This window comes from Sphaerodactylus townsendi, linkage group LG16, assembly GCF_021028975.2.
Source record: "Sphaerodactylus townsendi isolate TG3544 linkage group LG16, MPM_Stown_v2.3, whole genome shotgun sequence".
In the NCBI taxonomy this organism is placed as follows: Eukaryota; Metazoa; Chordata; class Lepidosauria; order Squamata; family Sphaerodactylidae; genus Sphaerodactylus; species Sphaerodactylus townsendi.
Genome location: NC_059440.1, coordinates 18647445 through 18675407, shown reverse-complemented (window position 1 = coordinate 18675407; position 27963 = coordinate 18647445). Strand labels below are relative to the sequence as shown.

Genomic DNA, 27963 nt, shown 5'->3' with positions numbered 1-27963 from the left:
ATGAGGTTTGCAGATTGCTAAGCAGAGCATCCCTGGCTGTTTACTCAGCACATATTTCTTGTATCCCAATCATATTTCATTGTGGCATATTGCTTATATTTGATGATGACTGTAGAAGGCATGGTTGAATTGCATATGGCCGTGCGTTTCCGATTTGTATTGACGTTTTGTGTATGCAGGGATATTTTGTTGGTCAGGTATTTCTGATTTGTCTTGGTATTTTATGCAGACCATTTTGTATTGACTTTTGATAACATATATATATATATATCTTGATAACACACACACACACACACACACATATATATATATAAAACTACAATGATATATATATATATATAACTACAATGATAATACCCCTGACAAATAGGTATCCAATCAATACTTAAAAACCTCCAGTCAGGAAGAATCCAGATGCTCCGTGATATAATCTCTCACCCATACACTTTCTCTGCTCAAGAAAGGTCAGACTCCCAAATAATTTCTCCAGGGACATTCAGAGAGTCTGCGCAGGGGCGTACCACTCAGGGGACACATGGGGTCAAATGTCCCCAAGCTGCGGCCATTTAGTCACGATGGGTGCGGAAAATCGCACCCCGCACCCCTCCTCCATTCCCCTGGGTCCATAATGTGATGGTGACTTTGAGATGACCTGGTGCAAAAAAAATGTTGTTTGGTTGTAGTGGGGGAGGGTGGCCGCCCATACAAGGGGGGCGGAAAATTCAGATTTTGCACTGGGCTACATTTTCCCTAGATACACCTCTGAGTCTGCAGCAATGCCACTAACTACACTGGAGATCCCATTGATGTGCCAGGGTGGACATTGCCAGCAATCCTTGATAGGCCCGGTATCCTGCCAGTCAAAGGCTTCTGAGGAAAGGGCCAGTACCTCCTCTACAAGTAGGTCCCTGCTTGCCAAGTTCTCTAGAATCAGCTCCTGCTTGCAAAACTCTGTTCAATATCAACAAGGTCACTTTGGATTAATCCTGTTGGTTGAGTGAGGCCGCAGATCTCACCTTAAATGGGCCCCAATACCAGGGTCATTGGAGAGAGAGGCAGGACATGAAGTTTTCCAGCAGAATTGTGCCCAAGAGACAAAGGAAGGGAGCCTTTAGCCAATGGAACAGCAGCGCTAAGAATGCTCTGTGACATCACTGGGAGGCAGAAGGTACCCTGACCAAGTGGTAGTAAGTCACCCCCAGCAACATATAAATGGGGTCAACTCAGGGATGTGTGATGTGTCCCCCCCAAAAGGGAGACAGCCTTCTCAAAATATGCCCCCGAGACCAAGCTGTAGAGACCATGGGGGGTAGGGGCAGAAACACAGACATTCCAGATCCTGGAAACCTATAGGTGCTGTTTCCTGACCTCTGCTGAGATCCTGTGTCTAGTCTGGTCTGGTGTGGGGGATCCACACAAACAGAAGAAGATTCAGAGAAGTTCAAGAAAGACAATGGTATTTGTAAGACGTTGGATTTTGTTTATTGAACACAGTTTTTGTATTGTGTGCGACCAGACATATTTTTTCTTTCATATTTAAAAAAATAATTAAAAGTACTTTCCCCCCCCAAAAAGCCATGTCACTTAGAACAGCTGGAGGGAGTCTGCTTGCAGACAGGAAGGGGTGTGTTATGGGGGTGGTACTTTCTCACTGTCTAATCTATTATTTTAGGAGGAACAAATTCTTTCACAGACCCACGTAGTCAGAAAACGTTGCTGTTTTAAAGCACTCCTTGTCCTGTCCCGTAAATAAGAACAAAAGACCCTTAGTCCACAAAATATAAAACTTAATACTTCTTCTCCGAATGCTAAGCCCAGGCCCTTGGTTAAACAACTGACCTAAACATTAGTCCAAATGAGAATATCCTGATTTGGCCTCCGAGGGAAGCTCAGGCTTGGCAGAATTCCAGGGATGTCCAGCATCCCTCTGAAAGAAACCAGTCCACAAGAAGTTGGCGTTGGATGTCAAGATGGCTGGTAGATAAGAGAAGAAACCTAACCAAAAAAAAATCCCCTCAAAGTCTCAAGTCCAACAAAAAGTACTCTGGGACAGAAGAACGAGGAAGAGGCAGGTGAAGGGCCTACTTGTCAGAAGTGAGAACACCCAGGGTCTTGCATAGGCTTCATGGCAGTTGCCAAACGCTACAGCTTGCAAGATGGAAGATTCCACCCTGAAGGTTGCTGTGACCCAGAGAATATTCTAGAAGATTGTTTTGAGGTTCATCCACAGCTCGTAGCTTTACCCATGTTGCTCTAATGGCTGTCTTGTTTGGTTTTGCAGAGGTGCAGTCAAAGTTTAAGAGAAGGGATAGTTGACGTCACGCTCGGTGTGAAGAGGGGCAGGAAGAGGACTGGCATCCATTGTGTGAAGGATGAATTCCTGCTGCTCCTTGCCAATTCAAGACTTTGACAAGGACCGGCAGCTTCTCCTGGATGTGGGAATGCATTCTGCCCTCAGGCTCCCCCACAATCCTCAAACAGCATGCCACGTATCCAGTTGAAAAGCGTCCCCTCCAGACACAGAGGTCCGTTGCAACCAGGGTTCGAGATCAGCTTAGGAACAAGGCATTTTGTAGATGTGGAGATGGAGCATCTCACAAGCTTCTCCTCCCAGACCAAGGACTCGAGATGAGGTTGGAATCACAGATGGGCTGAGGAAGAACTAATCAAATCCTGGGGAAGGCTCTCTCGGGCTTCTTGCATCCGTCGCCGAGCCCGCTGGAACGCCTCTGTAAGCAAGCAGATTTTTTGGAGGGGTCAAGGAAAGGGTTCAGTCAAGGTAGATAACCCCCAGCCACCCCCCAAGATTTACAGTGGGGAAAACACCCAATCTGTTTCAGGTAGGAAACAATCTCCACTTTGGGTTATATATGTTCTGCCCTTGAGGACCAAACTCCTACGCCATCAAAAATCCAAGTTGTGTGGTCCTGAATAAGTTATCTGAACACATTTTCACTTTATTGCCAAATTGTGTTGACATCTTTTACCCAAGGTAAATTGGGACAAAAGAAGAAGAGAAGAGTTTGGATTTATATCCCACCTTTCTCTCCTGTAAGGAGACTCAAGACAGTTTATGAGCTCCTTTCCCTTCCTCTCCCCACAACAGACACCTGGTGAGGTAGGTGGGGCTGAGAGAGTTCCGAAGAACTGTGACTAACCCAAGGCCACCCAGCAGGAGTGTAGGAGTGTGGAAACACATCTGGTTTACCAGAGAAGCCTCCGCCACTCAGGTGGAGGAGTGAAGAATCAAGCCCAGCTCTCTAGAATCCCACCTGCTCTTAACCACTACACCACGCTGGCCAGGAGACCAGGAGCACTTCAGCTCTGCTATTACTCTGACCCAGGGGTAGGGAACCTGCGGCTCTCCAGATGTTCAGGAACTACAATTCCCATCAGCCCCTACCAGCATGGCCAATTGGCCATGCTGACAGAGGCTGATGGGAATTGTAGTTCCTGAACATCTGGAGAGCCGCAGGTTCCCTACCCCTGCTCTGACCTCTGAAAATCTTGCTTGGCCACTCCTAAATTCACACCCCCAGGCCTCCATTCAGTGTGAAGCAAAGGCTTCTGAACATCCCTCTACAAACACAAAGGACTAGAACGGACAGGAGGGAGAGCGGGTTCCTTTATCCTGCCTGCAACCCGCTCTCCTGGAGCTGTGCAGAAAGGGCCTAAGTGCTGGTCATTAGAATTTTTTTAGCAGAGAAACTGGAGAGGGTTTTAAATGCAAAGCAACCTTGGCAGCAAATGCCTTACCTAGAACATTATAGAGGGAGCCCTGCTGGCTGAAGCCGCCCATCCGGTCCAGGACGCTCTGCATGCGCTTCTTCATAGCGCTGGACTCCAGGAAAGCCCTGCCAAGACAGAAGACCCAGATCAGAGTTCAGAACTGGAACCTCCACACTTTCCGTATCGGCCATGAAGAGGACAAATTTAGGAAAAGGAGCATGAAATGAAGACTTCCATGTGCAGAGGCAGTGCACCAGAAGCTAAAGACAAGCAGCTTCATGGCTGGATGTGGGATTCCCTTTGTTGGGGATAGGAATGCTGGGCTGCATGGATCTTGGGTTCGAATCAGCACAATGCTGCTCATGGTCTTACACCTTTGTTGGTCAATGCATGGGCTCCCAATGGTACAAGCACACTCAGTGCAAGCACACTCAGTGCAAGCACACTCCCACTTGAGGGAGCCTGCCTGCGATCAACTAGAAGAAGAACAACATGATAACAAGGAGCAGCTGTTTTATGGTGACCCTGTAGGGTTTTCAAGGCAAGAGACAAATGGAGTGGTTTGCCATTGCCTGACTCCAGGTAGTGACCCTGGTTCTCCTTTGTAGTCTCCAAAGAACTGGCCGAAGATGACCCTGCTTAGCTCCCAAACCATGACAAACCTGAGCCAAACTTAGGTAATTGGGCATCAACTACAGCAGCTGTGGAAAGGGCCAGAGCACCATTTTTAAAAGCTGTTACAGAGCTGTTTCAGGCCATTTTATTTGCTAGGGCTTTGCATGGGCTGCAGATGGCTTCTTGGGCAGAAGTTTGTTGGGCTCCATATGTTTTAAAACTTGGAACTGTAAGCCAACTGGAGTTACAAGAGAAACATGGGGTGTGAGGATTTGAGAATCATAAAATAACCAAGCTTTGTCTTGGAAGTCAAGTAAATATGACTGACATTCCGGCATTCTTCCCCCAGATCTCCTTCAACACGCACCCAGAGAGAACATGGGCTCCCCTTTCACCCCACTTTAGAGTGTGTTGACATTCTCCCCTCTCTGGCTGAGGCCTTCACTTACTTGGACTGTAGCAGGCAGTTCAGCCTGAAAGTGACGCTGCCCGTCGTCTCCGTGCGGAAGCCAAACCGGCTCAGGCGATCCCCCTGCCAGATGAGCACCAGGTAATTACATCAACTCCTGACCCTTCCCTTTTATGCCCACACTTCCTCTAATATGCCCAGAAGAGGGGGTTGTGCAACTAAAGTACAAAACCAAAGAAACCTGAATAAAAATGGCTGAGTAACTTAATTCACGAATTCAATAATGTGGACAGCATCTACAAAGGGGCTACGCTACGTATCACACCCCTCCAACATTCACGTGAAAACGTCAAGAACACATTATCATTTGCGTCACGTACACAAAACTCTCTAAACTAATGTGAAAACCTAGAAATATGCGGCCAGATTGTGGTATAAGTCTGGCTTCGTAGAATCTTCCATGGCTAGTGCAGGGGTCTGCAACCTGTGGCTCTCCAGATGTTCAAGAACTGCAAATCCCATCAGCCCCTGCCAGCATGGCCAATTGGGCTAGTGGGATTGTGGTATTTCCCATGCACATCAAAACTGTTCCATAATAAGACTTTCGTGCCATTCAAATCAGACCGCATTTATCTCTACACTGCTAACGTGAAACATAGGACATTTTTGTGCAAACTGCTTTGGTTTTGCGCACGTCCCCAAAAACAGGGGTCCCCAACCTTTTTGAGCTTGTAGGCACATTTGGGATTCTGGCACAGGATGGTGGATGAAGCAACAAAATGACTGCCATAAAAGGTGATGACAGCCAAGAAATGATTACCATGTAGCTTAACACCAGTAACACAGTGTAGATCCTTGGGCTGTGGTGGCAGGTGCTGCCAAAGCAACATTTTTTAAAAATCTGAACAGCCAATTAAATTTTCAATAGTTAAATCAAAAGCCTTGTTGGGCAAAAGCCTTACTTGGCTACCACTCTTAAAGCACTGGGCAGGCACCATGCTGGGGACTCCTGCCTTAAAACATGCTCAAGTTCTTCTTCCTCCAGTTGTGCGGTAGGACATCCTGCAAGCCAAGCCTCTTGACATATATATAGAGACAAGAGGAGAGAAAGTGACCCCATCATGCCACAGTTGTGCAGACTCACCTGAAAGGTGCTAGGCACCCTGGCATAGGTCAAATCTTCAAGTTCTGGGGATCCCCCAATGAAAAACCTCCGCAGTTCTGAGACGGTGCCAGGCTCGACTGGACGCCAAGTAGAAACGGTCAAGGTATGAGCCCCTAAGCCACAGATTTGGAAGAGATGGACAGGTTCAGCTGCCGGCCTGACAAAGTCAAGACCAGATGCTGCTCAGCCCCTTGGGCCCCAGCATCACCAAAGGCACCTGTGCAGCAAGCAAGACCAGGTGGCTTACGCAATGGAGCCAAGCCACACACTGTAAGCAAAGGTAAAATAAAAAATAAAATGAATGCAGAAGGGGAGGAATAGGCTCACTGGTCATAGCAGAAAGGGGACCTGTCAGAATCCACTAGCTTTAAAAGTCTTCCACTGTAACTCTATCCAACTCCATTTTGAACTGAAGAGAGTTTTTCTGACATGTTGCAGCATGGAAAGTAGAGGCAATGCCAGTTGAGGGACCCCCCCCCCCATGCCGAAACCAGGCTGTGAATGAATCGCAGAAACACAGTCCAGACTTTTTACCTGGTGTCGCCGGCAGCACCACAAACCCGTAGCCTTCGATGCGATACCTCTGCCAGAAATCCAAGGAGAGGACCTCAAAGTAGAGCACGGGCCACTGGGGCAGCGAGCCTGTGGAGGAGAGAGGTAGGCAGAGCAATCTTGGCTTTGTATCACTCAGGACATGCTGTCTTGGCCTTTCCTTGAAGAGAGATTCATGGAGGGTGATGCCAGGGCATGTCCCTCTACCACACCAGGCTGAAGATTTTTGGTGTTGGAGGCGAAAAATCCAAATGGCAGCCTTCACCCCCCTCATCCCAATAGAGCATAGGTGTCAAAATCAGCCCCTCCAGATGTTCATGGACTATAATTCCCAGCAGCCCCTGCTAGCATGGTCAATTGGCCCTGCTGGCATGGACTGATGGGAATCGTAGTCCATGAACACCCTGTGCTCCAGAGCCGCCCACCTCCCACACCGAAGCCAAACACTGTTAACTCAGCTGCCTCTTCCTCCCTTCAGGTCATGCCACAGAGTGCAATGCATTGCAATGCACAAGGGGCTCATCCCCGATTACTCACCTTCCAACGCATCCTCTTGGGTAAAGAACACCTCCAGACTGAAAGGGAAAGAGAAAAAGGCCACCCTGTCCTAGGAATGAAAGAGGCAAAGTCAGCTGCTAAGCAGTTCAGGGCCTGTAACTATCGCTCATTCTGAAAAAAACGCGGCAAGTGGAACAAAAAGAAGCAATCAATAAACCGGGATAGCCTGATCCCGAACAAGAAAACTTGAAGAAACACACTGCGGTGGGATTTCACGTCAAGAATTTAGATGTGCCATTACTGCCTTGCATGCGTGGATTAAGATCATCTCACCACTTTGCTGATAAGTATCAGCTTTATTGATTTTCCATATTGGTTTTGCGGTGTGTGGACTGGGATCCCACCGCAGTGTGTTTCTTCACTCAATGAACTTTGAATGAAAATGAATGAACTTTAAATTATGACTTTTTCTGTTATCACTGCACAGATTCATGTCTATTGAATGGACTAATATAATTGTTATAGTTAATATAGTGTCATCATTGATTACGCTTCCTTGAGTTACGGCAAGTTTTCTTGTTCGGGATCAGGCTGTCCCGGTTCATTGATTGCTACTATTGCTCATCCTCAAGATTACAAATAATTTTTAACACATAAGGAAGGAAGTGTGGAAAAAGTGGGAAGGATTAATCCATGCAATTAATTTAGTTATCAGTCCAGCGTTATTTTAATATTGTGTTAATTTGTTTTTAAATTTTAAATTAGAATTTATATTTTTAAAGTTTATTGAATGCTTTCAATTATGTTGTAGCCCCCCCAGCATCTTTCGGGGATTGGGCGGTTTATAAATTTAAAAAATAAATAAATATAAATAAATATAAATATATATATATATATATATTAAATGTCAAATGCCATCGATATTGAATCTTTGGAAACGTTCTTTCATACGAATGGCAATTAAATTACCAGAAACCTCATTCCAGGTCCTTTTGCAAGCATCTGGGGGAAGTGAAAACTGTAAAATAGAAGTTCTAGTTTCCATGGGAAATGCAGGTGGAAAACAAAGAATCCAGAAAATATGCTGCCCGTCCCCTCCCACTTACCTTGCCAACAATCTTGGTGGCACAAGTCTGTGTCACTCCAGAGAGCGGTTGGGAGGGGGAACACGACCAGCCTACAAGGGAGAAGCAGAAGAAGCTGACCCTGTATTGAGCAGGGCGGTGGACTAGATGGCCTCTATGGTCCCTTCCAACTCTATGATTCTAAGGGTTAGCTCTGCAGAAAAGGGAGGGGGGTGAGAAGAAGGAGCTCATACTGAGCTGGAATGGGAGGACCCAGACCCCTAGCGTGCTGAGTGATCGGCAAAGTAGGGGCCTTGAATTGGTGCCAGTACTGGCAAGCCACTCCCATAGAAGAAACAAGTATTTCATTCATCACACAGACCCTGATAAGAATGGAAGCCTAGTCAAGAAGGGTGAACAGTACCACATTTGCCAAGGCAAGGAAATGGACTATTACACTCATCCCCTGACCACCCCCCCCCCCCAATTTGTTTGTTTATTAATTTATTAACTGCCCTTTCCCCATCAAGGTGGGGTTCAGGGCGGTTCACAACAAATGACACACACAAATGTATATACGCCTAAACAACTGTCTAAAATATGCCGTGTAACAAAGTACAACTCCTACAGTGCCACACAGATGAAAATCCACATACAATACTTTTCAACCCTCTGCATGGTATGCGTCATGCCAGTTCTGCCTGGCCTTCCAATAAGTCCACTTTTAGTTTACTCACGGCTGGGAAGCTCCAGGAAAAAGTGGATGTAGAGATTGTCGTACTCATAGCCTTGGGCTGAAACTGAGAGACAGAGGCAGCGATAAATGGCAGTCTCTCTAACACTCCCCGGCAGGAAACGCAGAAACCTAGCTCATAATCAAAGCCCACCTCACCCTTTTCCGCAGGTCACAGCAGCACTGAGCATGCACAGCTGCTGACCAGTCGATTGTATGCACCTTTCTCCAGCAAAAGAAGCATGGAATCACTTGTGGGCAATGGCTACTTTGATCTCAGTCTAGGAGCTGCAACCTTCACACGGACACATTCAAGCAGCTACAATGAGCCCTAGTTAAGGGGGGGGGGGGGGGGAGGGCCAGCCCAGAGGCAGAGGAGGGCCAAATTAAGAGAACACCTCTGAAGATTGATACAAGGGACAGGAGAGGGAATGGAGGAGCCCATCTTCTCAGCTCCCACACCTGCTCTAGCCAGAGTGCCTTTTACTTCTGGGCTCGAGCATCCAGCACTCTCAGTTCAATCCCCAGGAGAATACTTTGCCCAGTTGAGAGAGCCTCCATAGTTATTCCTGTAGAAGCCAGAGCTTGATTCCTGTGAGATGTCCACCCAGCCCTAGAGTGAAAGTTTAAGGCCGGATATTTGAATAGCTTAACTTGCTCAATCACCTTGCCACCAAGAAGCCACCTCGAGGGGTGCCAGACCTTTGAAAACACCATGAAGTTAGACTTAGCTTTGTTGACAGCGAGATTGTTGGAGCTGCAGTAAGTCACGCAATGGTTTAAAAGTCGATTTGTACGTGAAAACAAGATAGCATCATCTGCATAAAGAAGGATCGGGATCCCTACATTCCCGAGGGCGGGACTATGTGTGTCCACTCCTCTCAGATCCAGGGCTAGGTCATTCAAGAAAAGATTCAACAGAGCAACATTCCTGGGCCTTCTCTATCTGGGGAGGGAGCAGCAGCGGGGCAGACACTTCAAAGAGCCTCTTACCGATTTCACCATTGATGAAGAGTCGCAACGACCCAGGAAGAGTCTGCAAGAGACAAAAGAGAAGAGTGAGTGGAGAGATGTCAGAGATGGGTCCTCCCAGTATGTGGAGAGTTACTCACCATCTCAAAGTCAGAGCCGACGAGTCCTTGCAGGTACTCCTTGTGCCGACTGTACAACTAGAGGAAAAGCCACAAAGTAAGGTGTAGATCCAGTAAGAATCCAAGGAGACAGAAATCAAAACATCTCAGGTATCCTTATCAGGTATCCACACTTTCACTCAAAGACAGCTACAAGAGCAGCCAGGAATCCCCAGAGCAACACATGTGTTTTTGGCAAACTCTTCGTGGCAGGATTTTGGCCAGATTATTAGGACTGACCATCAGATTTGGGGTGGGAAGGATATATAGGGCTGGTAAGGAAGGGGGTGGGAAGGGTGCCTCTTGAGAAAGTACCTGTTGGTTACCCCAGAAACACAGGAATAGTAGTAGTAGTTTGGATTTATACCCCTCCCTTTCTCTCTTATAAGGAGACTCAAAGGGGCTTACAAACTCCTTTCCCTTTCCCCCTCACAACAAACACCCTGTGAGGTGGGTGGGGCTGAGAGAGCTCCGAAGAGCTGTGACTCGCCCAAGGTCACCCAGCTGGCATGTGTTGGAGTGCACAAGCTAATCTAGATCACCAGATAAGCCTCCACAGCTCAAGTGGCAGAGCGGGGAATCAAACCCGGTTCTCCAGATTAGAGTGCACATACTCTCTATGCCACTGCTGCTCCATGGGAATAGTCCAAGTGCCTGTGGCTCCGTCTTCGGCAAAGTCTTGATGTGTCTCTGATACCTGGCGAGGTGGCCTGACCCTATTGTCTCCTCCACAGTGCTAAGTTGCAGGGGTGGCCTGCCTGCAGCCTGAACTCAATTCACGCATTTACAAGGAGCAAAAGGCAGCTCCTTTACATCCTCTCTTGAGAGACGCCATTGCTCCCGCCTTCCTCTTCTCCTCCCTCTGCACCATTCATCGGGCGGAGGCTGCTCTTGCAGAGGTGTGTATTTCCCACAGCTCTCTGCTTTTTTCCCCTTCCAGCTCGATCCTTCACAGTCCCAAACACCACATATAAGACTCTGAGAACATGACAATGCATAGGACCCAAGAGCGGACTCCTCACTCCTTCCCACAGGGAAGGCAGCGACCCGGCTCTTCAGTGCCTGTGAGCCACCTTGATCCCTGCTCACCCCAAAGACCAACTGGCTTGGGATCTAGGCCTCGCGCTACTCACCGGTAAGCCCCCTTTGTGCCCGTGAAATCTGGCTTGACTGTGATGACTCCGTTGCTGTCCACTCTGATTGTGCAAAGGACGTGCTCGCAGTCTGCGCGGCCGAGCCTGTGGGGATATCAGTATGGAAACCGGCCTGCTCTCCTGGAGCCCAAGGAACCCAGCAGCCCAAGGCACCCAAATTTCAAATTTATTTCAACTTACAGTCAGAGACCAGCATATACAAATACATAGCCCACTGTTTGATGTTACAAATACAAACATTGTTAAAATCAGTATAAGAAGAAGAGTTTGCATTTGGATTTATATCCCCCCTTTCTCTCCTGTAAGGAGACTCAAGGGGGCTGACAATCTCCTTTCCCTCCCCCACCCCCCACAACAAACACCCTGTGAGGTGGGTGGGGCTGAGAGAGCTCTGAAGAACTGTGACTAGTCCAAAGTCACCCAGCTGGCATGTGCTGGAGTGCCCACGCTAATCTGGTTCCCCAGATAAGCCTCCACAGCTCAAGTGGCAGAGCAGGGAATCAAACCTGGTTTTCCAGTTTAGAGTTCACCTGTTCTTAACCACTACACTCATGCTGTGAGTGAAAAAGCAGTGTATACGTGTGAGGAAAGTTTCTACCTAGGAGCAGGTTATACCAAGCACCGACTTACTTGTCCTGAGGTCCCAGGTCTGCCATGATGTACATGGTCTGCACAGGGGTGTTGATCACATGGTTGTTCTTGATGAACTCTTCTGAAGGCTCCCAGGTGACGATGCGGGACTTGAAGGCGCTGCCTTCGCTGCAGGAGAGCATCGTGCACAATTCGGCAGGAAGTGCAAAATAAATACATAAATAGATCTCCCTCACAGTTGACCCAACACTGAGACCCACAAATCAGTGAAAGCATCCACTCACATTGGCTTCCGCTCCTGTCTTCGCCTTCTCACATTGGCCATCCTCTCCGCCAAGTATGAAGGAACTTCCTGGGCGGACGTGGTCACCTGCTTGCAGTGCTGGAATATATAGAGAGAAGATGTTAGTTCACTACTGCATCTGTGCAGGAGGGATGTGGGGTAAAACAGACCCCTTCTAATCTATCCTCCACAGTGAGAGCACCAGGAGATCCTCCAGCCAACAAGAAGCCCACTGAGGAAATGATGAGGCATATATAGCCAGGTGGTGGTGGCAGAGGTTCCTCTCTGCTTTCCCTGCCTTATTCTACTAAAAAATGAGGAGCCTATAAGGAGCCTGGTGACTCAGAGTGGTAAGCCACAGGACTGCAGTCAAAGCTCTACTCACAACCTGAGTTCAATCCCAATGGAAGATGGTTTCAAGTAAGTTGACTCAGCCTTCCATCCTTCCAAGGTTGGAAAAAATGAGTACCCTGCTTGCTGGGGTGCAAGCATAGGCGACTTGGGAAAGCAATGGCAACCCCACCTCCCCTCCGGCCAAATTTAGTCTGCCTAGTAAACATTGTGACATGACATCACCCATGCGTCAGTAATGTCCCAGTGGTTGCACAGGGGACTGCCTTTACTTTTGTAAGGACCCTTACTTAAGAGCCTCTTATGAGCACGCTCCCCTAAACAAGAGTTAAACTTGGCTTTCTTTCCAACAGCCTTAACCTTCTCTGCTCTATCTGGAAAATGGGGACAGTAGCCTGATTCCTGCGCCTGCTTTGGAAAACTGCAAATATCAAAATCTGTTTACAGAGTTCAGCCTGAGAAGTCAGTTCTCAGTTAGTTCCCTGCTCCATGGCTCCTCATTGGCCCGGAGTGGGGGACTTCATGCTCTCCTCCTCCCACCCAGCCTCAGTGACCTCCCTCGAGGCACCTCCTCCATGTTGGTGAAGCGGTCGTGGTCTGTGTATGTGAAGATCCGGCAGTTCTTCCGTCCCCCGGTTTTCTCCAGCTTCAGGATGTCCTGGTGGTATTGCCGGTCCAGCGGGCTCTGGCAAGCAGACTCGTTCTGGTACAGATCCACCTCAAACTGAGCACAGGACAGAATACCCTGGATGCAGCAAAGAATGCTGAGCAGAACTAGAGTAATCCTAGGCCACTACAAGATTCTTACGAATGTGTTGCTGATGACCAAGTGCAAGTGAATTCATGCCACAGTGTATGGCATAAAAGCCGGACAATGAAGAAAGCTGAAAAGGAGAATACTGATTTGTTTGAAACGTGGTGTTGGGGGACAGTTTTACAGATATCATGGATCACCAAAAAAGACAAATCAGTGAATTCTTGATCAAATCAAGCCTGAACTCGCCATAGATGCTAAAATGATGAAACTGAGGCTATTTGGTCACATTATGAGAAGACAAGAGTCACTGAAAAAGACCATAATGCTAGGAAAAGTTGAAAACAGCAGGAAAAGGGAAAGACCCAGCATGAGCTGGATTGACCCTATAAAGGGAGCCATGGTCCTCAGTCTTCAAGACCTGAACAAGGTTATCAACTCACCTGGCTGAAGAGTTTCTCCTGCCAGCCAATCACAGCCTCCTCTTCCTCTTCTTCTGGACGGTAACCACCTGAAATACAATCAGAGGACTGTTTACATGCAACAATCCAGTCAGCCCAACAACACCTCTAGAGTGCTGTCCTTTCTGAACTTCTGGTTTGTAATTATATGAGGAGGGGGAAAGGAATCAAAGGCAAGCCCCCCTGCGGAAGGAACCAAGGGGGATCTCATGCCCCCTTTGGCAACTTCCCATGACTCCCTAATGAAGAAGAAGAGAAGAAGGGTTTGGATTTATACCCCACCTATCTCTCCTGGAAGGAGACTCAATGTGGCTTACAATCTCCTTTCCCTTCCTCTCCCCACAACAGACACCTTGGGAGGTAGGTGGGATTGAGAGAGTTCCGAAGAACTGCGACTAGCCCACAGGAATGTAGGAGTGCGGAAACACATTTGGTTCACCAGATAAGCCCCTGCCAGTTAGGTGGAGGAGTGGGGAATCAAACCCGGTTCTCCAGATTAGAATCCACCTGCTCTTTACCACGACACTACGCTGGCTAGTGAGACTCCCTTGATAGCTAGTGCACTCTTTCCATAGTTTATTTCTGGCTACAAGAGGTTCAGAGCTCCCCAGATGCTGGGCAAGACCACTCCAACAAGCAGAGCAGGGGCTTGTTTGTGAATACACAGGAGAGCAACTCAGCAACTCATTACGCCTGGACCATGAAAAGGGTACAGCTTCTCTGTTTCTAGCTGAAAAATAACAAGGGCACAGATGGAGTAGTGCTTTTGGTAGCAACGAGGATGCTTTTTTCACCCTTTCTTTTCTGATGGCTGGCGTGCAGATCTTTCTTTAATTCTAGAAAATATCAGCATTTATTTTGGCACCTGAAATAGAAAACTTTCTGAAATGGTGATAGGAGGGACTTGGGGAGGGGCTAGGACCAGTCTGGCTGGAGACACCTGCTCTGTGACTCTGGGAGACTTTATCCTTAGCAAATAAATGGGGGGAGGGAGCCCAGTAAAATCTTAGAGGCCATGGCCTGCATCATCAGATCCCAGAAGCTAAACAAGATCGACCCTGGCAGGTATTTGGACAGGATACCTTCAAGGAATGCCAGGATGGCTGTGCAGAAGAAGGCAGTGGCAAACCACCTCTGAACGTTTCTTGCCTTGAAAGCCCCACCAGGGCTTGCCATAAGTAAGATGTGATTTGATGGGCAAAAAGAGCCAAAAACTAACTAACTGCTGGGGCGTGGGGGGAAGAAGCAGAGACATTAGTTCCACAGAGAACCATCCTTGAGAGAACTGCATCCACCAGGATTTCCTGAAGTGCTACGAGGTGAGGTCTTCCCACGGATGCAGTGCTGATTGCCCCACATGGTATTCATGTCATTGGTTAACTAACCAGGAGTGGAACTTGACTGTTCACGGTCATCATTCTAAAGGAGCAAACTAAGAAAGGAGCCAAGAACGCACTTGATGTGTTGTGAGAGCCGAGGGTGGCCAAGCCGATGAGCTGCTGGCCTGGCTGGCAGGAGGGCTGTTGGAGCTGCTGCAGCAATAGGCTGGTGGAAGTCACCCGTTGCAGGCCAACCCTGTAAAAATCAAACAATCACAAATACTGGAATACCTCGATCCAAGTCCAGTTGAGACCAACAATGTTTCAGGGAATCAGCCATCAAGTCCAACCCCCTGCCATGCAGGAACACACAATCAAAGCACTCCCGACATGATCATCCAACATCTGTTAAAAAACCTCCAAAGAAGGAGACTCCACCACTCTCCAAGGCACAGCATTCCACTGTCGAACAGCTCTGGCAGTCAGAAAGCTCTTCCTAATGTTTATGTGGAATTTCTTTTCCTGCACCTTGAATCCATTACTCCGTGTCCCAGTCTCTGGAGCATCAGAAAACGAGCTTGCTCCCTCTACGACATGACATCCCTTCCAATATTTAAACATAGCTATCATGTCCCCCCTTAACCTTTGCTTCTTCAGACTAAACATCCCCAGCTCCCTCTTTGTAGGGCATGGACTCCAGACCTTGTACCATTTTGGTTGCCCGACTCTGGACATGTTCCAGCTAGTCAATATACTTCTTAAATTGCGGTGCCCAGAACTGAATACAGTAGGTGAAGTCTGACCAATGCAGAGTAGAATGGTACAATTACTTCCCTCGATCTAGACCAGTGGTGGCGAACCTTTGGCACTCCAGATGTTATGGACTACAATTCCCATCAGCCCTTGCCAGCATGGGTAATTGGCCATGCTGGCAGGGGCTGATGGGAATTGTAGTCCATAACATCTGGAGTGCCAAAAGGTTTGCCACCACGGATCTAGACACTATGCTCTTATCAAAACGTGAAGAGCAAAAACTACACTGCCTGGAAAAAGCAAAACAGTGAAAAACAGATCCAAAAACAGATATCAGTTAGTTTAACTGAGTGCAAGCCAGAGACACTGATGAGAGTTTGGTTCTACTTTGAAGATTTATATCAGCCAAATTCACATATTGCAAATCAATCTGAGTATCATTTATTGATCATAGCTCTTTGTCCCTCTTGGGAAATCTTCCAGTAGCTATGAGTACTATTCCCCAGCAGACAAATGGGTACTATTCCCTAGCCACTCTGAGGCTGCTGTATCAGCTAGGGAAATAGCACAGGATGACCCCCTTCTTCCTCGCAGTAGTTCCAATTCAAATTGCCCGAAGATCCAAATTAATCTCTGGATGGGACGCTCAAGCACATATGTCTGCATCATGACCCCTCTTGTTTTTCCAGGTTACAGCAAACACACATGCACACATACAACCTGAGCATAGTGTACATGTGATTTTTCTTTAGACATTCACTGAGTAATTTTCATGTACACTCAATGCATAAACAGCCAAATGTCACTTAAAACTCCACACTTATCTAGATACTGGTCTCCAGTTTCAGTTGCAATGCGAACACATGTTGGCGTCGTCTTACAATCAGGTAAATGTATGCATTCTCAACCCTCCTAATGGTTCTCAACCCTCCTAATGGCGCGACCCTTTAATACAGTTCCTTGTGGTGACCCCCAACCCTAACATTTATCCATTTTACAGATGAAGAACACTGATGCAGAGAGTCTTAGGCGACCCCTGTGAAAGGGTCGTTCGACCCCCAGGTTGAGAACCACACGTATTAGACAGAGCTGCTACATGCAACGCATGCCTTGCGTGTTGCGTTTCAGCAATCGACAGCTGCTGAGGCTTGTTTTCAACTGTTTCCCTCTCATCTGGTCAATTGTGTTTCACTAGTGGATATTTAACCTGAAGAACAGATACTCAACTATGACCCTCCTTAGCTGAACAGTGTGCATGCATGATGCAGAGCAATGTGCGTTTGGGGATCCACAGTGTCAAACCTGGGGTGCGTCCAAACTTTCTCTCGATTTTTGCTTGTAAAATACTGGAAAGCAAGTAGAATTCTTGAAGATTTTTTCAAACAAGAAGAGACCAGTTTGGTATCATAATGAAAATATAGGGATTCCCACCCCCCCTTTACTTTTTTGTTCCCCGCTTTCAAGACTCCTTGAGAGCCTTTTATTGCAATGCAATGCAATAAAAAACGACATTCATAACGTGCACAGAAAAGTATGCAGCCAGGAATCGGAGCAGGAAAATTAATGCAGGGTGGTGGAGGCGGGGTGGAAAAGCATCAGGCATCGCTTATGCATGAGGCGGGGAATGCTCTGACCTGATGCGGAGATTGCAGATGGGATCCCGAGAACGGTAGACCACCCCGCCGGTGTCTTCATTCCAGGCGGCTTGCGCCATTCCGGGGCTGGGGGAGACCCGCAGGCCGCGCGGCGTCTCAGGTAGGCCGCGTTTCCCTGGATACGGGAGATGGCGGCCGTCCACTACCACGTGACCAAGAAGCCCCGCCTCTCGTCTGCAAGCCGGCGGAGCAAAACAAGAGGGGCTTCCGTGCCATTAGTATCATGGTAGTTGTCAGAGGCAAGCAGGGGTACCTGTGAACACGTGCGGACCCCCGCCTTGTGCAGATCCCTTTTCCATGCTCAGCTGGAGCCACTTACGAATACGTGCAGAGTTACTTCATTGACGGCCAGAGCAGCCCTCGGCTTGACAGTGGACAGGAGCCCCGAGCATGTGCAGAGTTCCCTTGGACCTCTCCCCATTGGGATTCCAGTGTGGGAAGTAGAACCCGCCAACTGGCGAACGGGTACGCACAGAGGATTTGTCCTTCCCGTGCACTAAATAAATGCCCATATAGAGCATCCATTAATTGGATAATTTGATTATTAGATCGTTTTGTAGGATCCTTTTCCCAAGGAAATGCTTCAGTGGCCTGGGTTGGGGAGGGGGATGAGTAGCTGGCCGTCGCCACCAAGAGGGCTTATTTTGCTTCTGCAACTGCATCAGGAGCAAGACTAGGAATCACATCCAACTCTGAGCTGGCATTTCTTAGTTGGCACTTTGCTGTCTGTGCCCAGGAAGTGTAGACTGGTGGGCAGTGCTCAGCACCTCAGTGTAGCAATCGCTCTTCACCACAGGCTTGTTTGTGTGTTTGATTTGCACCATGCATACATGATGGTAAACTCTAGAGTTTACACGGAGGATAAAAATTCAGGATTTCAATGCTACAAAGTGGATTTGAACTGGTGATTTGCCTTTAATGGCAATTGAAGACTTCATTGGGCATTTCTGAAGCTCAACATTCAGAATATGTAATTGTAAAAACAGTGGCAGTGATTGAACTGCGTTTGAACCATGAAATGGGAAGTATAGCTACGTTCCTCCAGATTGAAGCTTCAGTGTGGGTTCATATAGTGTGGAGCTTTGGCATTCTTCTATTATTGGGACTTTGTAATTTTTACACTCAGGATACAGTTTCCTGATGATTATTGGTGGCCAAGTCCATGTTCTCTGCGTCACTTATATTACCAGTTTATGCAAACTATATATATATTTGAAGTTGTAGTTTGCTTAGTTTTATGTTGATGTTTTGCAGAACCACAATCTAGCAATTACTCTTCACAACACTCCTGTCCATCTGAAGCTGCCCAAAATGTGCAATCTCCGTCCCCTATGAAGTTGTTTCTGTTCCTTTTTCATATCTTTTCATACTGCGCTCACTACAGTGTTTCAAGATTCTAAAGATGCCCATTGGTTCAAAAAGGTTAAGGACTTCTGGTCTACCAGCATTCATTTTTAAAGCTGGTACTGAGGCAGTCTCTTTGTCAGCCTACTGGAAATCCTATTTCTGTGATTTTTGGGGTCTTTCCCCCACCCTCTTCCCACCCCTGCCCAGGGCCTTCACCCACTGTGAGTTCTTGCCTTACCTTCTCCAATTCCTTCCTGCCTCAGGTAAGTTTGCAAACAGCTGATTTCTGAGTCCATTACAGAACTAGGCATGTTTCTAGTACCAAGCACCTAGTTGTCAAGGATTGCACCTCCCTACCCGGATGGCTCTTTGAAGGAGTTCCACCTCCCCTAGATGCCCCCTACATAAACAACTATCGTGACACCTGGTCTATTTCAAATATTTTTATTTTAAAAATATTCTCTTCAGTGCTAAAATATCTCTTTGCTTCCCCGCGGAGGCAGCACTTCTTGCTGCGGCAGGGTCTCAATCACAGACTCAATTCCGCTTGCAGATTGTGACGGGGACAGGCTTTGCAGGGGCCAAGCGAATTGGGGGCAATTGCACTAGCTGGGAAGCCCCCTCCTCAAAGGAAGGGGGCTACTTAGAGGCAGGCCCCCACTGGCTTGAGGCAAGAGGCATACAGCTCCCTTGTTGCCAGCCTGGCTCCACCTGCATGGGGCAAAAAGTGCTGCTTGCAGATCCTCAGATCTGAGCGGGGAGAATCCTTTCTCTGCAGCTAAGCCTGCAGGCTGCAGACCGGCTGCTGAGATAACCTCCCCGCTCTGGTGCAAATCTCTGGCTCCCACCTGTCCTAATGGCTTAAAACTCAACAACTATTGCACGGCATCCCAGCTGGGCTCCCCCGGGTGCTGCCCTTCCTCCCGAGGAGAACCTTTTGTTCCCAATGGGAAGAGGGACCTCGGGGTTGTCCAATCAAGTGCTGAAAACTCCTCAGTCTTCGAGGAACCTCCTAAGCCACAATCCCCACCCCAGAGTCCACAGAGGATCGAGAAAAAAATAGAAGAGAAAAGAGAGGCTGCCGCACCTCATCCCTTAGGCGTGCAAGTGAGGAGGGGTGAGAGAGGAAAGGGAATGTTGCGTTGCAGGAGACAGGACAACTCTCGGCAGAGGTGGACAAAGGCAAGCTGGCGTCAGCAGGGAGCGCAGTCCCAAGGAACAGCAGGACGAGGACCGCGGGAAGGGGAGCGGACAGGTATCCCGATTTTCAAAAGGATGAGCATCTTGGGAGTAAGGGGGCAGATGGACTCTTGGGGAAGGACCATATCGCAGGGGGAAAGCTGGCTAGCTAGCTCTTGGAGGCCGTATGGCATGCAGAATTTTGGTCGGGACAAAATCTCTTGAGTGGGGGTGCTCCGGAGTCTTCCTCCCCTCCAGCTGCCTGCAGCAAAGAAAGAAAAGGGGTGTGTGTGTGAAAGAGAGGCAGAAGGCACCCTGGGCCTCATCCTGACCCTGCATCAAATGACAACCATAGGCAGCTGCACAGCCCTGCCAGGAACACAAAGGAGAGGTTTCCACACTGAGGTCATGTCTGTTTTTCCAATCAGCATACTATGCAAATATGGCAGTCTTTGGCACTAAATGCAGACACGTGCCAATTCCATGCCATGCACACAAACACTGGAGAGATATTAGCAGCATTACTGCCTTTGGCAACAGTTCAAGAGTGACTAACTAATGAATCCGCCTTGCCTTTCATCGGTTACTAATATTTTTCTAAAATTGCATATGATCACTGTAAGAGTGAGAAGAGCAGAACTCCTCTGCGATGTGAGATAACCCACAGGGTAAGAAATCACAGATCTTCTTTTACCATTGGAAGGATCACCTTTCAAAACTGTGTTTGTGTCACCAACTGGAAATCTGCAGCATTCCTTTTGTGGCATTCCCACACAACCAAAAGAATCAAGCCTGAAAAGACTCAAGAGACACTGACCTGAATATCTGTTGCCAGCGGTGCTTTTTTAAACCACAGGAAAACCACCGTGGTTTCTCTTTAAAATGCAAAATTCCTGCGAACTTTGGACATGACCCAAAAGAAGAAGCTGTTTTTGTGGGTTTGCTTCCCCTATTGAATTTGGCAGAAGAAGCCAGGACATTAGTTGCCCTGAACGGGATCACGCCACTCAATCTATGCATGTCGGATGCATCTGCAAGTGAATTTCAATGTATGATTAACGCCACAGTCCACCTACCTATCAAGTGAAGCGGATGCCCAACTGTGAACTCTAATGCAGAAGGCTTGATAGTGCTAAAACAATACTGCTCCCTCTCTGCGTCAATGTTCAGGAGTGCAGATCAGGAAGACTTCCCTGTCTTCAGGTGCAGAAGGTATTTCCCCCCCCAGTCTTTCCAATGTCCCCAAGCTTCTAAGTTCTACTGGCACCCTTACCTGAGCCTCGGAAGGACCTGGCTCTTCCTTTGTGAGGGTCGGAGGTTCATCTGCTACTTCAGAGGGAGGCAGGGCAGGTTCTGGAAGTGACCCATGAGAAAAGGATGTAAGGGATATGGCGAGAATCCTAATGAACTTCTGGTGCTCCTGGTAGTTTTAGGCTCTACTGGCCTGGGAGCCTACAACAGCCAATGTACACATGGCTGACCCCAAAGAGGTAGACTTGGCTGCACCCCAAACTGATCCCTCCATTTGCTAGAGCAATCAACATAGTGAAATTCTTTGTTTCACCATCTCATTTGCCCTTCTACCCAAAAACTTATGCCACAGGCAGAGTTCATCTTCAATGAAAAAACACTCATCAAGTGGCATGAAGAGAGAATAGTCTTACCTTTGGGCAGTGCGTAATTTAAAAAGCAGCTTTGGGTGAGTGTTTACACAACTCAAACTTTAAATGACAATGCAATTTATATTGGTCTCTAAGAATATTTTGCAATATTTCAGTGTTTAAAACGTACAGGAGGATAAATCTCCAGTTGAAAAAGCATATGTCCCTTAAAGCAACGCTGATAATCCCTTAAGGAAGCCCTGACAAAAGATCAATTTTTGCCTTTGGCAAATTAAAAGGGCAACACACAGCTAAAGAAAAAAAGTGAATGTCCCTACAAGTAGCCTGATAGGCCAGTTTTGAAGCACAAAATTTATTTAGAAACCCTATGTGCTGCTATTCATTGTGTGATTTGCCATTAAATGCCTTATTGCATATTATCATTTTTGTTGTTGGCATATGATATATGTTATTACAAGTCATGCTTCTGAATTATTCTTGGATGTCAAAAACTATTATTTATGATTATGAACTGAGACACACGTATGGCAACACATAACCTTGGAAGTGATTTATATTGTGGAGGAAAGAATAAAGTAGAACTAAGGCTGTGAATTCACTAGTCAAAGGACCCTTTATTCTTATATTACTTATAGACATTTAGCCTCAACACATGTTATCCTTTCCCCCCCTTTTTGCAAGCAGAGTACAGGCACCAGACATGGCTGTTGCTGGTGTGCCATTGGTGTTCCTCTTACCTTCCAGTGGCTCCTGTCCCAGAGTGGGTGGCTGTGAGTCATCTGTGCGGAAGTCAGAGTTGTGAGTGGGGCTCATCGACTCACTCTGCTGGGGGCTGGGGCTGGAGGCAGGGCTGCTGTCTGCCTTGAGTGGATAAGCATCCGACAAGGAGCTCAGATTGCTGTTTTCGTCTGGAAGGTGAAGGTTGATCCTAGGTTTGTCCATCATAAATGCCAAGGGGCTTGCATGGGGTGGCAGACATAACACTCTCCTCCTCCCTTTCCATCCTCACAATATCCTCATGAGGTAGGTGAAGCTGAGAGAGCACAACTGGTCCAAGGTCACACTGTTAGCTTTATAGCGGAACAGGGATTTGAATCTGAGCCTCCCCAGTCTTGGACTCTTAACACTCAGACCAGCTCGTTATATTCTCATGGCCCACTATGAGCACAGCTGTCTTGCTATTATCTCTGGTCAAGGAGGAAGCCCACTTTAAGCATGAATGCCTCTTTCATATCATCATGGCTTTGACATGGGCCGGGGCATTTACAGCCCTGGCCCAGCCTGATGGAACGCTTTTCCTGGTGACATCTGGGCCCTGCTGAGTGTGTCGCAATTCTGCAGGGCCTGCAAAACAGAGCTGCTCTGCCGGGCCTTCTCCAACTTTTTAACCAGAGATGCCAGGGACCTCTGCATGCAAAGCCGATGCTCTATCACTGAGATTTATTCCTGTGCTTTTCCTAGAGAGCACCAATCCCTGGCTGTTGAAGGTCTTTCTGAGCATGAGGAGACACAGCCTCGACCCTCACCCACAGTTGGCCTGTATGCTGGCAAGGTGCAGGGCCTACTCACCCTGAAACTCCAAGAGAAGCGACGAATTTGCTGCAGCTTCAGCTGGAAAGCCGTTGGGCTCTCGGGCAGCAGCACTGCTGGATTTGGACTTCTCTTTCTGGGAGGGAAAAAGGAGAGGAAGAGCAGCTCATGTTGCTGCAGGCATGTCATGAAGAGCAACCCCCCATCTGCAGGAACTCCCATCCCCTTTACAGCCAGCAGCCCTGAGCTGTGGAGGCTGCCAGAACAATAAAATAACATTTTGTCAAGTCTTTGGGGAAATTTCCACTTCACCTGGGGTGAAGTTCAAGTTCCTTGGAGGAATAAAGAGAAAGGTTTAGAACACCCAAATGCATCTTGGAGTCTTCCACCGAGTTTGTCACTTGGGACTCTAATTTAGGCTGCTAGCACCTGGGCTACCCTACCGCATCCATAGAAAAGAAAAGTGTCCGAGGAGACTTCCTCCACCTTTGGTCAGACAGGTATGCTCCACCCATGGAGAGCTTACTTCTGTAAAGCATGTTCCCATCCCATAGAGGATGATGAATCAGTCCTATCCCTCGAAGGGCTAGTCCTGCTGAAAACCAGCCTAAGGTCCCTCCTCTCGGTAGGATCCATTCCTTTAACGGCCTCTCACCTCTTTGCTGTCGGCCACAGGCACCCACTTGAATATCCGAAGGGATGTGTCACCCACAGTCACCCACTTCTTCTCCCTGGCTCAGGGAACAAAAGAGACTAGATACAACAACACAAGCATGATAAGCACAGGTATGGGTTCCAAAAGGCTAGAGGAAAGGATCCCTGAATGCTCCCACCTGCATCAGATATTCAGAGATATACTGCATCAGAACATGAGGTTTTTTAAAGTCAGATTTCGATGGTTCTGCATAAAATTGTTATGATTGTTACATGCATGACAGACACACGGACACCAACTTTACATTAAAACAGCAATGTATTAAAAAAAAACAGTGTGTGAGGGAAGCACTTTAGTCTACCAGCAAACACTGTTGTTGATCTCACCATCCTCTAGCAAAATAAACAGGAACTCCACAATGGCCCTGCTGAATTAAAATTGATCAGAAAGTCTGATACCATCTTCTGAGAACTTAATACAGAACTTGATCACAGACTTGGGATTCCTCAGTAGTCAGCATGGTTTCAGGTGGGTTAGTGCGTAATGGCGAACACAATTTGAGTCAGTATCATTTTAAAGACCGACAACTATTTCTAGGGTATAAGCTTTAATGAATCATTAAAGGTTGTTCCCTCAGAAACCAATCTGATGGATACCTGGTGAAATGAACACTGACTCATAAAAGCTTATATCCTGGAAAATCTAATTTGCTGTTCTAGTGTGACTGGGCTTGAATTTGGTTTAGTCACCAGGTCGGTTAATTAAGTTGGAAAGCCTAAAGAGATTTCAGATTGCCATTATAATGAAAGGTCTCTACATTTTTTTTTCTTGATCACAACTTTCCCCCCAAATTACATCTCACCTAGTACTTTCTGCATTTCATGGCCCCTTAGCCCTGCCATTTAAATTTCTTCTCATAGTGTAACATTTATTTTTGCCTAGTAAGGACTGCGATACAGATTTGAGTAGGTGATCTGTAATCCACAAAGATTTACGCTTAAAAACTTGGAAGTCTGGATATGAGATAGGTATCGGGCAACTTAAAGTACAGAGAGGACAGGAATGATATTACTGTTATTTTAAAAATACCCAAATAATGAGCTCTGAATACATGAGACAAAGCGTTCCCCAACCAATTTATTTGAACTTTCACATGATTTTTAAAAAACTGATCAGCCCCAAAACGAAATTAAAATAAATTGAACCGAACCCACTAAATCAATATGTTGGCAATTTCCAGGCTCCTCTATCTGCACTGGAAGACGTATGCAAATAACCCTTCCCGGAAGAAACTGGGTCAGTAGAGGGCAGAGCCACCCAGTGTCCATGGCAACCCAAGCACCATACCAATCCAAACCACAGGCCCTGCCCCTGCCCCCGCCCCTAAACCTGCCAACCGGACCGCGCGTTGTAACCCCGCCTCTTCAAACACCGGAAAGAGATTGGACCTATCTAAATAAAAACGCCTCCTGTGGCAAAAGGCCGCAGCCGATTGGCTGTTCCGCCACCACCTCTCCTACGTTCACCTGGAATTGGCTGACAGGACCCTAGGCCCCACCCCTGCGGCCCCTCCCTCCATCGTCTCACCATTTTCGAACGCGTTCGATAGCTGCCATCACTTTTTTGATGTCATCCTTGGCGCGGCTGCGGGTCTCGGCCCGCACCGAACGCCCCGACATGGCGCTCGTGGCCCCGGCAGCCCCTGTCCCCGCACCAGCTGCTGCCGCTTCCTGCCCGCCGCGCATGCGCGCCCTCCCAGCGGCGTGCGTAACACGTCAGCGCGCCCGTCCGCCGGGGGAAAAGAGAGCCTAACCACAGTGCGCATGCGCAAACTGTCTCGCCTCTTCTCCCGCCTTCAGTGCGCGTGTGGTGTAAGTGGCTGTGAAGCACGTGATACCAGAGGTGTGCTTGATCTGTGCCTAACTGGAAACGTGGTGGTTTAGATCTATACAATATAGGTAAAATATGGATAATAAAATGCAATAATGTGCATTATTCATGGCATAATTATTTATTATGATTTATTCTACAGCCCTTTCCACAACCAAGGCACTTAGTTGTATCACAATAATTTTTACGTTATTTATGCCTATAAAGTAGTATCTGCATTACGGACAATAAGGACAGGTGTCAGAGACTGAGTGCAATTTGGTTGCCTAAGGCCTTCAAGTGAAAATGAGGAGCCTCATTGCCACTCCTCGAAGGCAGCAAGAAAAGAGGAAGAGCCTGTGGGCAAGCGTTCAGTTTGTCATGTGGCGGAGTGGAAAATCACCCCCCCCACACACACACACATCTAGGCTGGCCTGGGCATGATCCTGTACCTGGGAGTAAGCTTGGTTGCTGGCAATCGGGCTTGTTTCTGAGTAAACCCTCCTAGGGTCGTGATTCACCCATTCAAAGTGTTGCACAGTTGCTTCACGAAGCTTACTCCTGAGTAATGAGCGCCTCGGAGCCAACCGTTTTTTCTAAACTGAAACCTCAGTATTCAGGTTAAATTGCTGTGTTGGCACCTTGCATTAAATAAGTGGGTTTTGGGTTGCAATTTGGGCACTCAGCCTCGAAAAGGTTCGCCATCACTGACCTAGTCCCACCCACGGCTAAGCCAATAAGTGTATCATATTGGAGATGTTCCACAAAAACACTATAGCAAAAATTGCAGACCTCCCCATCGCCTCAGAAACTGATGAAACTGGCAGCAGCCCTGGTCAAATATTACTTTAATGTTTTGTGAGAGGCAAGATATAAATCTTTAATGAAACTACCGAAAAATTAATCTAGCAGCAGCCGCCTTTCTGAACTGAAAGACAGTGGGATACATCAAGGGACACTCATACAGGGGAAGCAGAAAAAAAGAAGAAACCTTTTTCACTAAGGCAGACCCCGGTACAGAACAGCTGTCCTTTAAGGACTGTACTGTCAGTTATGTTTGGTTACTTAGCCAATAAGCACCCATCCTCAACAGATGGGTCTTGCGCCCAACCACACGTTTACAGTTGTGGCCGAAAAGAGCAGCCTTTGGCTTGAGTGGCATGCTATAAAACCACAGAGTAAATAAACAATCAAACCTACACCATTTAATTGTGCAAAACCAAATGCGGCAGTCATCGAAACACATACAGCCGCTGATTCCTGCTTTGGGAGCTAAAAAGTAGTGTAGCAATACTTCTTGATCGCATCTACTCCCTCTTACTCTACACTGGCACACCCTCACAGGGGCAACAAACAGAAGCTGCTGCAGTAATAAAACTATAAGTTCACTACAGTATTGGGGGCAGGGGAGCATGTGGCAGCTAGAAAAGCTTTATTCTGCCCTCCCCACTCCCCAAAGTACTGGCTGAGCAGATCTGACAAGGATCCTCAAAACAAGCCCCACAAGCAGAAGTCTGATTGAGAACTCTGCCCATTGCCCCCTAAGGTTTATAGGGAAGGGTCAGATAACAATTGAAACCAACTGTACAAGGAAGACTTCGGAAGCAGCGAACTTGGCTTACTTGGGCCAGGGGGTGAATAGTGGGATTTTTGTTGAGGATGGTCTGCTTAAGCAGACTTCTAGATTTTCAAGAGATCTCTTGGTTGTGTAAATTTAGCTCGCATTAGAAGAATACAGGAACCCTCCTAAAAAAAACCAAAAGATCACACAAGACTGATGAGCCCATCCCTGCCTGAAATTAAATGTTCTCAAGACAAACTGATCCACCATCACCAAAACGGTGCTTCTACCTGCTCAGCTGAACAAAAACACAACTCCCTTTCCCAGAAATTATATCTTAATACAGGATCTAAATACAAATGCTGCAGGAGGAGTTATGCAGATGACCCATCAATATTTATGCATTGTTTTGCCCTGAAAAAAGGAAGACCCAGGAAACGGAGGAGAAGTCTTGCTCAGCCACCGGATATTTAGTCATTGGTTGGCCATGGCTGGCCAAACTCTTTTGGACAGCTGTAAAAGATCACAGTATAGCAAGTTTGCTATTCTCAGATTGCTGCATTCCATGCCAAATACTTCATCCAAATGTAAATAGTCATCAATGGCCAGGGAAGTGCTCAGCTCCAAGCATAGATGGAAACATTCCGGGGTACCATTTCTGGGCGCCCCAGACCCGCTGAAGAATTTGCAGGGGAGTGGTATTTTTTTTTTATGTTGGAGGCATACTTTGGAAGCTTACAAAGTATTCTTTGCCAATAACCACCACAGACTCCTACTAATACCCTGTTTCCCCTAATATAAGACATCCCCGAAAAATAAGACATGGTAGAGGTTTTGCTGAAGTGCGAAATATAAGGCATCCCCTGAAAGTAAGACATAGCAAAGTTTTTGTTTGGAAGCATGCCCGACGAACAGAACACAGGAAAAATAAGACATCCACTGAAAATAAGACATAGCACATCTTTGGGAGCAAAAATTAATATA

At 47.3% G+C, this 27963-nt stretch overlaps 3 protein-coding genes across 3 annotated transcripts in view; all 3 read right to left on the bottom strand.

The window, feature by feature from the left end:
• Positions 1–2247, bottom strand: part of MROH2A (maestro heat like repeat family member 2A) — a 39113-nt gene extending 36866 nt beyond the window's left edge. Inside the window, exon 1 of the mRNA XM_048518613.1 lies at positions 2244–2247. Coding sequence (XP_048374570.1) covers positions 2244–2247 — 4 coding nt within the window. The remainder of the gene's footprint in view (positions 1–2243) is intronic.
• Positions 1460–17383, bottom strand: MKS1 (MKS transition zone complex subunit 1). Its single transcript, XM_048518612.1, has 18 exons — positions 17196–17383; positions 14946–15064; positions 13472–13539; positions 12843–12998; positions 11925–12022; positions 11680–11808; positions 11029–11133; positions 10776–10842; positions 9878–9934; positions 9759–9801; positions 8770–8832; positions 8075–8145; positions 7008–7077; positions 6453–6560; positions 5898–6031; positions 4794–4876; positions 3757–3854; positions 1460–2729 (listed from the first exon to the last, which is right to left on the bottom strand). The coding sequence occupies exons 1-18, from the start codon at positions 17273–17275 to the stop codon at positions 2641–2643; spliced, it is 1638 nt and encodes a 545-aa protein (XP_048374569.1). The 5' UTR covers positions 17276–17383; the 3' UTR covers positions 1460–2640.
• Positions 17384–18991: 1608 nt separating this feature from the next.
• On the bottom strand, positions 18992–25322 carry BCL7B (BAF chromatin remodeling complex subunit BCL7B). Its single transcript, XM_048519492.1, has 6 exons — positions 25137–25322; positions 23550–23625; positions 22934–23030; positions 22102–22272; positions 21016–21095; positions 18992–20004 (listed from the first exon to the last, which is right to left on the bottom strand). Exons 1-6 carry the CDS (start codon positions 25292–25294, stop codon positions 19912–19914), a joined length of 675 nt encoding a protein of 224 aa, XP_048375449.1. The 5' UTR covers positions 25295–25322; the 3' UTR covers positions 18992–19911.
• Positions 25323–27963: the final 2641 nt, after the last annotated feature.

What these genes read in the sequence shown, in the direction of transcription:
- MKS1 (XM_048518612.1), bottom strand. Translation starts at nt 17,275, where the DNA reads ATGGCGCAAGCCGCCTGGAATGAAGACACCGGCGGGGTGGTCTACCGT. An exon ending in CTTCATCAATGGTGAAATCG is followed by an intron (nt 8,833 to 9,758) that starts GTAAGAGGCTCT and finishes TCTGTCTCTCAG; the next exon opens with TTTCAGCCCAAGGCTATGAG. An exon ending in AACTGCCTGCTACAGTCCAA is followed by an intron (nt 3,855 to 4,793) that starts GTAAGTGAAGGC and finishes CTGTCTTGGCAG; the next exon opens with GGCTTTCCTGGAGTCCAGCG.
- BCL7B (XM_048519492.1), bottom strand. Translation starts at nt 25,294, where the DNA reads ATGCGCGGCGGGCAGGAAGCGGCAGCAGCTGGTGCGGGGACAGGGGCT. An exon ending in GCTTCTCTTGGAGTTTCAGG is followed by an intron (nt 22,273 to 22,933) that starts GTGAGTAGGCCC and finishes TTCACCTTCCAG; the next exon opens with ACGAAAACAGCAATCTGAGC. An exon ending in CAGGTCCTTCCGAGGCTCAG is followed by an intron (nt 20,005 to 21,015) that starts GTAAGGGTGCCA and finishes TCTTTGCTGCAG; the next exon opens with GCAGCTGGAGGGGAGGAAGA.